At 53.6% G+C, this 9,022-nt stretch overlaps 1 protein-coding gene across 1 annotated transcript; it reads right to left on the reverse strand.

The window, feature by feature from the left end:
- Positions 1–46: 46 nt before the first annotated feature.
- On the reverse strand, positions 47–5,397 carry MRPL38 (mitochondrial ribosomal protein L38). The gene is made up of 9 exons (XM_012778852.3): positions 5,233–5,397; positions 4,928–5,107; positions 3,281–3,415; positions 2,996–3,204; positions 2,453–2,525; positions 2,250–2,295; positions 872–1,030; positions 530–666; positions 47–371 (listed from the first exon to the last, which is right to left on the reverse strand). Exons 1-9 carry the CDS (start codon positions 5,297–5,299, stop codon positions 235–237), a joined length of 1,143 nt encoding a protein of 380 aa, XP_012634306.2. The 5' UTR covers positions 5,300–5,397; the 3' UTR covers positions 47–234.
- Between the last annotated feature and the right edge of the window lie 3,625 nt (positions 5,398–9,022).

The following is a 9,022-nucleotide window of genomic DNA, read 5'->3' on the forward strand; positions in this document are numbered from 1 at the left end:
ACGAAAGGGCACTCTAGCTGCTGCTGGAACACAGACCCAGACCAACTGCAGAAATCATCTTTATTCACACCTGCTACCCAGACCCAAAGAGTCCCTTTTACTCCAAGCCCTGGGCCTGACGGGAAGGGCCGCCTCAGGCAGGGCCCAAAACCCTGTAGCTTGGCCCCCAGGAGCTGCGTCGTCACTGTTCCTGCCAGCCCTGCCCACCCTCTGAGGTGGGGGCACCCTGGCCCCTCAATAGATGCCGTAAGTGGGTTCATGACTGTCCCTGTACCGGTCCAGGTAGCGCAGGGGCTGCCGGTGGGGGAAGCGCTTCTGCTTGGGGTGGTAAGGGGGTGGCCGCACAAACTCAAACACAGGCTCCCGCATGTCTGCAAGAAGAGCGAGGGATACAGGGGTAGACTGAGTCAGGCCAGGGCCTGCCCATCCTAAGGCCTGCAGTGGCCTTAAGGGAGCTTCTTCCTGGCAAGGCAGGAGAGGTCTGTGAGCTCAGGCCCACCCCAATCCCCCAGCCCCACTCTGCCCTTACCCAGAAGATGGTGGAAGATGTGTGTGACTGAGTCATCCCAGCGGCACTGGAAGAAGGCCAGGCCAGCTGGAGTCATGGCTTCCTGGTGTTTCTTGTAGAAATCAAAAGTGTGGAAGGTCCGCTGGGCCAGCTGGTAGCTAAGAGAAGATGGAGAATGTCCAAGAGTAGGGGAAGGGGCACTGAAGTCCCCCCACCCCAGGCAATCCTGAGAAGCCCCTCAGGGTTGCTAGCATCCTGCTCTTCTGCCAATATCAAGGCCTACGTCAGGAGGGAGAAGTGAGCACAAGCAACCATTCTGGGGGAGTGGTTGAGGCCTGGGGTAGGTGTGTGGGAATGGATTACCAGGGCGAGGGGCGGGTGTCCTCGGAGAAATCGACTGGCTTGTCCTGCTTGAAGAGCAAGAAGGTGAAGCGGTGGAAGCCAGAGCCTCGGGCAGGGAAGGGGGGGAGGTAGGAACAGGTCTCCTGTCCTTCAGCCACCCTATTGCCTGGGATGTTGGTTCTGGGAGGAGGAAAAGCATCTGTTAACTGCCACTGCAGGGAGGCACCAGGACACCCTCACCATGAACCCCAGGGGTTGATGTAATTCCCTGGGAAGACAGACCCTAAATGATTCCTGTCCTGTGATAAAGAAGGTAAAAAAAAAAAAATTAGCTGGGTGCGGTGGCACGTGCCTATAGTCCCAGTTACTCGGGAGGCTGAGGCAGGAGGATCGCTCGAGCCCAGGAGTTTGAGGTTGCTGTGAGTTAGGCTGATGCCACGGCACTCTACTCTAGCCCAGGCAACAGAGTGAGACTCTGTCTCAAAAAAAAAAAAAAAAAAAAAAAAAAAAGGCCAAGCTCTGGGGACATGTTGCAAGCCTAAAAGGAGCAGGCAGGGCTCAAATGGGGAGGGCGGGGTTCCAGAGGCCATCAGCACCACGACAAGGCTGAGCAGCCCATTTACTAGACCCTGGGGAGCCGGAGGCTCTGCCGTGTCACTTGGGCTGGAAAGCCACGCCACTTTGGCTGCTTCTCTGTGTTTCCTGAAGGCTCTGGGGTCTTGTCAGGGAGTGTGTGCCCTGCCTGGCACTGGGGTGGCCACTGTAGGTGCCCCAGGCACAACTCCCCAGAGTGTCCTGCTGCACAGATTGGTAAATACAGATGAATAAAAATGACAGAAACCAGTCTCCCAGTCACTGGCCCCAATTACCCAGAAGTCCAAAGCTGGGGTTACCTGCCTGACTCTGCCCCCGGCCTGGTGCTCAGAGCCAAAAGCCACTGAGAAAACAAAAGGGAGCCTGGGCTGGGCACCATGGCCACTGCCCAGGGAAGGAACACCCAGTTCAATGAGCATGCGGAGAGATGTCATAGCTGCCAGAGGCCTCTCATGTTCCTTTTCCTATTTCATGGTCCCAGCATGCTTCAGGGTGGGTAAGGCATGTGGCAGCATCACCTCAGTTTTACAGGTGAGGAAATGAGTTCAGAGAAATGAAGAAGCTTATGGGCACTGGCCAAGGCCTACTGCCTACCTTTTCTTTTGAACCTGTCTTCAAGTGCACACCTGGATCCCAGGGCCCCAACTACATCAGGAAGGGTCACCTCCTGGGCAGGGAGGTTAATTCAAAATCTCAGTTATTCTATAGTAAAGCTGAGACTGAAACTCAGGTGTAGCTCGTTCCAGGCTCCCAGGGCCTCCTCTCGGCCTCTGACCCAGCCCCAGCCCCAGCGCCAAGTACTCACACCAACCAGTGGATATACTCGGCATCTGGCTCCAGCAGGTGTCCATCTGCACACAAACATATGCTACTGACCACGGGCCTGCCACCCCCACCCTCGCAAGGAGCCAAGGCCTGAGCTCTCTACCCGGACCCTCCCCCAGCTCCCAGGGCCTTGGCTCAAGGGAGGTCAGGGACGCAGGAGTCCTAGAGACCCAAGATGCCTACCCAAGTTAGTGAGCAGCAATGTCCACATGGAACCCTCTTCTGCTTCATAGGTCACCTCTGGGGCCTGGGCAGCCTGGCAGGGACAGAACAGGAGAGCTGTCATCGCACCAATGACAGACAAACTGTTGCAAACAATGTCTTTCTGGAGGGCTAGAGCTTGACGGTGCCTTGGAGAAGGGGGAGTGCACTCTGACCTAAATGCCACTGACAGTCCCTCGCAGAGGCAGGTGGACAAATAGATGCTCACAGAAGGAAGCCTGCAGAGTTGCTTGCCCAGGGATCTGAACCGCAAAAAGGGCCAGGTGCCAAGGGACAGGGGCTGGGAGGACACTCCAAAAGACAATGGGCCAGTTACAGGAATATGCAAAGATGAGACTTCTTTTTCCTTCATTTTGTATTATTTCTTTTGTAACTGTCCTATAATTGTTTCCCAAGAAGTCAAAGAGAAAACAATAAACCCTAACCCAGGAGCTGTCTGTGACACTGCAATGAGATGTGTCTGTGTGAACAGGGCAGGGAGCAGGGACACAAGTAAGCAGTTACCTCAGTCGGAGTCACCTCATTGCCATAGTACACAGGCATCAGGTCCTCCTCACTCACAGCAAACGCCACGTGAAGGGGGACACGGGGCACAAAGGTGGCACCATGAAACAGGTCTCTGTAGAGGCCATAGTACTCAGCCAGACGCTGCTGGTGGTAGGGGCCGCAGGTTCTCTCCCACTCCGCCCGCACAGCCTCCAGTGGGATGCTGGCTGGGAAGGAATGATGCCAGTTGGGTTACAGGGTGGGGGCAGGGGGACACACCCAGTGCCGCCCCCCAAGACTCACCTGTGCGGAGACGGGCAGCCCGCTCCTCTTCCGCATTGGCCCGAAGCTCCCGGATAACCCTTTTCCGTTCCAGCAGCTGTTGGGTCCGGGAGACCTTGGGTGGAGGCAGCCCAATATCAATCTTGTCTTTGGGATCTGGGAGGTGAGATGTTTTGGAAAAAACAGGGTCAAGTCTTCTTGGTTAAGCTGCCTGTCTTGCACAGTCTTCTAACTCTGCACTCTAAGCTCTGCTGTTCAAGCTTTCCTCACACTAAAACATACCGTCCAGTCTGCTTCTCATTCCTAAACAGGGTCTAGTTGCTAAGTAAATCAGATACAACTTGAGGTTTCCTTTTTCTCATCCCTAAACCAGATCACAATATCTTATCTAGGTCACAGTAAACTGAGGCAGATGATCATACCAATTACAGTTGAGATCAACTTCAAGGCTATTCCCAGCTGCCCGTGGACACACACCTGTCCTGGGTGGAATAAAAACAGCTAAAGCTAGCAGAACTTGGAGACGTGCTTCCCACCCTTTACTGGGCAGCCAATTCACACAAATCACCTGGAAAATTGTGGAAATTCAGATTCTGATTCAGCAGGTCAGGGTGGAGCCTGAGACTCTGCATTTCTTTTTCTTTAAACATTTTTGTTTAGATACAGAGTCTGGCTATGTTGCCCAGGCTGGCCTGTGTTCAAGTGATCCTCCCACCTCAGCCTCTGAGTACCTGGGACTACAGGCACATGCCTAAGACACTGCATTTCTAACAAGCTCCTAGGCAATGCTGATGCTTTTGGTCCTAGAACACACTTTGAGCAGCTAAAGGCCCTAGAGAACATTCAGCCCAACACCTTTGTCAGTTTACATAAGACAATAACACTAGTAACTAACATGCATCCAGCCCTCCTCAGGAATGCCATTAGTCTAAGAATTTCAATGAACTGTATCCTTTAATCCTCACAGCAATTTTGTGACAAAGACACTATCATTTTATTTTATGGTTGAGGAAACTGAAAGTCAGAGACATCATCCTTGAGAGGTTCAGCTGGAGTTTAAATCAGGCTATTTAAGATTCCAAGCTTGTGCCCTTAACCACCACAAAAACTGCTTCTATAAATGCTTTCACAAATGACATACTAAGTGTAAGTTCCTTAAAGATTGGTTTCCTGAGTCACCTTGTCCAGGAGTTTAATTCTGTTTAGCAAAATACTGCACACCTATGTGCCAGGCACTGTGCGGGGTGCAAGGAGCCAATGGTGGGCAAGACGGGCTGGACCCCTGTTCTCAGGGCGCTTACAATCTGGGGGGAGGCTGCGAAAAGAAAGTCAGGTCGGCCAGGGCTACATACAGAGTATTTTAGGAGCACAGAGGAGTATCCTAAACCAGAACGGGGAGGGTGATCAGGAAAGGATTTTGGGAATATATATTTTAGGAGCTGGAACTCCAATAGTGAGGTGAAGCCATTTTCCAAGTACGGGGAGGGAGCAAAAGATGTGAAAAACACTGGTGTGATCAAACGGCCAACAGGGCACATAGGGGTGCAGACACCCCGCCTCCCCCAACCAGTGTACACGGGGGCGCCGGCAAGGCCCGCTTAGTACCCACTTAGTGCGGGGGGGGGGGACGCCCACCCCCACCCCGAGTTCCTCTCCAGACGCCCGCACCTGTCTCCTCCACGAAATGCTCCCGGTAGGTCCGCCACCAGTGAGACGCCCGCGCCTCCTGATCCGCCCTGCGCCGGTAGCGGTCGAAGCTCCGGTACTTCTCCAGCCGTTCCAGGTTGCTCACATCGATGTCCTGGTTGGGCATTGGCCCCAGCGGGGCGGTCCGGCGGCTCAGGGCGGCTGCGGGCACAGAACGGACGTCAGGCCGGATCTGGCCCACAAGAGATGGGGGCAGGCGCCGGCTCGAGCCCCAGGGCTCGGGCTATAGGGGACCTCCAAGAGTTCCCCGTCCCCAGACCCCTCACCCGAGGTGCTGAAGGCCCGCCAGCGTCGGCATCCGTGCAGCGCGGCTTGCCAGCAGGGCGCCGCCATCTTCCCTCAGGCCGACGTCGCCGCCGCGGCCGCGCCAGGACCCGAGCAGAGGTGGCCGAAGCAGCGCCTGAGTGCGCCGTGGCAGGCCCCGCCCCGCGCCTGCGTAGTCGGGCCCCAGACCCCACTTCCGGGGAGGCCTGAGCACTTTCCTCTCGGGCCGCGAGCGCAGGGCTCCGGAAGTGCCGGTGAGCGGCTGGGCGGAGCTGCGGGCAGTCCGGGCCACCAGGGGGCGGCACAGACCCGGAGCGGTCGCCCGGCCAGGGGGCTTCTGTGGTCGTCAGCGCCTTGCCGGGCTCGGGACCGTGGCTCTCAGGGAGCTCATCCCAGCCCCGAAGGCAAAGGCAGGAGCCCGGGCAGGGGGCGCAAGCACGGATTCTGGAGTCCGACTGCTTGGGTTTAAAATCCAGATTGTGGCCCGCCCGGTAGCTCACGCCTGTAATCCTAGCACTCTGGGAGGCCGAGGCGGGCGGATTGCTCGAGGTCAGGAGTTCGAAACCAGCCTGAGCAAGAGCCAGACCCCCGTCTCTACTATAAAAATAGAAAGAAATTAATTGGGCAACTGATATATATAGAAAAAATCAGCCAGGCATGGTGGCGCATGCCTGTAGTCCCAACTACTCAGGAGGCCGAGGCAGGAGGATCGCTTGAGCCCAGGAGATTGAGGTTGCTGTGAGCTAGGCTGATGCCACGGCACTCACTCTAGCCTGGGCAACAAAGTGAGACTGTGTCTCAAAAAAAAAAAATCCAGATTGTGACCTTACTGTCACCCTTGTAGTTTCCTCATTAGAGAAAAAAGCAGGTAATAACAGTGCTTACCTCGCAGGCTTGTTAGGAGGATGAAATAAATTAACGTATTATAGAAAGCGGTAACAGTGGTATGTAGGTGTTAGCTGTTGATCATCTCCAATTTACTGCGACCCACACAACAGCATAAGTGACCTGGTTAAGACACAGGTGTGGTTATGCTTCTGCCAGGGCTTTGCATTGCTCCTGGGGATCCAGTGCTAACAAGCTCAAACTTGGTAGCCCAGGTGATCCCGACCCTCTTCTGCCCCAGCCCAGGCCCTCCAGCCCTGGAACAAAAGCTTCCATCACATTTTGCTCCACAGGCCACAGAGCCTGTCTCTTCTGCCTTCCACCTGTTCACTTTTTCCCCTTGGCCTAGCTACCTCCTGGGCCCAATAGAGTGGCTTCCCTACAGTAAGCCTTCCTTGACATCCCAGGCCAGGGCTGACAGGGCTGATAACCAGGTCAACTGCCCTGGGACCAGCAGAAGCTTGGTCCTCACACTCAGACTGAAATGCAATGAGAGCTCTCTCCATGTGGCAGGCAGTGGCCACACCTTGCTTTTCATAAACATCCAGACAGCTAAACCTCTCACCATCACATCTAATTCGCCCAACAGTGCACACCTGTTACGCGGTGTTGAGGGGACTACACAGGCCAGTAACACTCAGTCCCGCCTTAAGGAGTTGTTCCTTGTTGTGAGGTTGCTGCAGAGTGAACGATAGCAGGACTGAGGGTTGCCTGTCTGCAGGCTGGATTGTATGTATTTATTAATACATCATGGCCGGGCGCGGTGGTGGCTCACACCTATAATCCTAGCACTCTGGGAGGCCGAGGCGGGCGGATTGCTCGAGGTCCGGAGTTCGAAACCAGCCTGAGCAAGAGCGAGACCCAGTCTCTACTATAAATAGAAAGAAATTAATTGGCCAACTAATATATACAGAAAAAATTAGCTGGGCATGGTGGCGCATGCCTGTAGTCCCAGCTACTCAGGAGGCTGAGGCAGCAGGATCGCTTGAGCCCAGGAGTTTGAGGTTGCTGTGAGCTAGGCTGACAGCACAGCACTCACTCTAGCCTGGGCAACAAAGTGAGACTCTGTCTCAAAAAAAAAATACATCATGGCCTATATTTTTTTATCTTGTCCTTTTGTTTCTGAATCCTCTTCTGTGTGCCTCTGATCTTATCCCTGCCCCTCTATAGGTGGCTTGTGTTCATTCTTGTTCTCTTGCTGTCCTAGGACCTGCTAAGGGTGGGGCTTGCTTGGAATTTGAGGCCTAGCATGGATTCCCACATGTATCAACTTGATGAAAATAATAAACATGAATGACTGTTGAAATTGGATGCAATGGCTCCACTAATGTTCTTTTCTTTTTGAAGACAGGGTCTCGCTATGTTGCCTAGGCTGTACTTGAACTCCTGGGCTCAAACGATCATACTGCTTCAGCCTCCTGAGGAGCCACAGGCTCGTGCCATTGTACCCACCACCAATGTATATACTTTTTATCGTTGTTACTTTCCACCAATATTCCTATCTGTAAAAGAAACTGCATTTGGGTTATGACCTTTAGTTGTTTACAATTTTGAAGGGAAAAAGACCAGAGACAACACTCATTCCTGTGCATAGCTCCCTGTAATGGCTACTGCCTGGAGAAAGTTGATGTAAGGGGATAATTAGGCTGCCTGCCACACCTTAATGCTGGTGACACGAATACAGGGAAGTCACAGGCAAATGGAAGTGCTGTCATAACTGAGTGCCTGTGGACTGTGTCTGCCTCATTGGCACTGTGTAGTCATCTGTGACACCACTTGGTAGTCGCCCAAGCCAGAACCCTAGGGGTCCTCCTCGACTCATCTCCCTTTCTGACCTTCCATGTCTAGGCACCAGGTCCCAGAGGGCACTTTTCTGTGGCCTCTCACTGCCCCCAACAGTCCTGACCTTGATCCCTCACCTGCACCATGACCAGCTGCCTTCTCACACTTTCTCTGTCCCCACTTTTGTCACCTCCTGATCTCCACCCTGAAGTCACAATGGGCTAAAATGCAAATATGGTCCATCCCTGCTTCAAATCTTTTTTTTCTTTTTTTGAGACAGAGTCTCACTTTGTTGCCCAAGCTAGAGTGAGTGCCATGGCGTCAGCCTAACTCACAGCAACCTCAAACTCCTGGGCTCAAGCGATCCTTCTGCCTCAGCCTCCTGAGTAGCTGGGACTACAGGCATGCGCCACCATGCCCAGCTAATTTTTTCTATATATATTAGTCGGCCAATTAATTTCTTTCTATTTATAGTAGAGACGGGGTCTCGCTCTTGCTCAGGCTGGTTTCGAACTCCGGACCTCGAGCAATCCGCCCGCCTCAGCCTCCCAGAGTGCTAGGATTATAGGTGTGAGCCACCACGCCTGGCCCCTGCTTCAAATTCTTTAGTGAATACCTGTTGCCCTGAAGATAAAAGTTCAACCTCTTTAATGAGATACACAAAGCCTGTCCACCTGCTCCCCAATTCTAAATTCTTCTTACTCTGTCTGGAAGGCCAAGCTCTCCCCTCTGAGTCTTCCAGCACTGCCCCCACCCATGTGTGCTCAAGTTCACCCATTGGTTGGTTCTTCAGGTGGCTGCTTAAATGCCAGCTGCCCTCAGGTTGACATGCCCAAATCTAGACCCCAGCCCTTCGCGCAGGTCCGGCTCAGGACTGGTTGCGTGTTGAGAAAAGGACAGAATTCCAGGTTTCACCAGGCATGGGGCATGTGATGCTTCTTTCCTGTGTTGGCACCAACACAAACAGCAGCTTTAAAACACCTACTCCTTCACAACAGCGCTGCATGTAGCATGCTCCTTTGGGAAGGAGATGTGGCCGAGAGCCTGGGGTGGGAACCTGGCAGAGCAGAACTCAAAACCAGGCTCTGCTATTCGCTGTCACTGTGGGCAAGTTGTTTAATCTCC

Source organism: Microcebus murinus, chromosome 18, assembly GCF_040939455.1.
Source record: "Microcebus murinus isolate Inina chromosome 18, M.murinus_Inina_mat1.0, whole genome shotgun sequence".
Taxonomy (NCBI): domain Eukaryota; kingdom Metazoa; phylum Chordata; class Mammalia; order Primates; family Cheirogaleidae; genus Microcebus; species Microcebus murinus.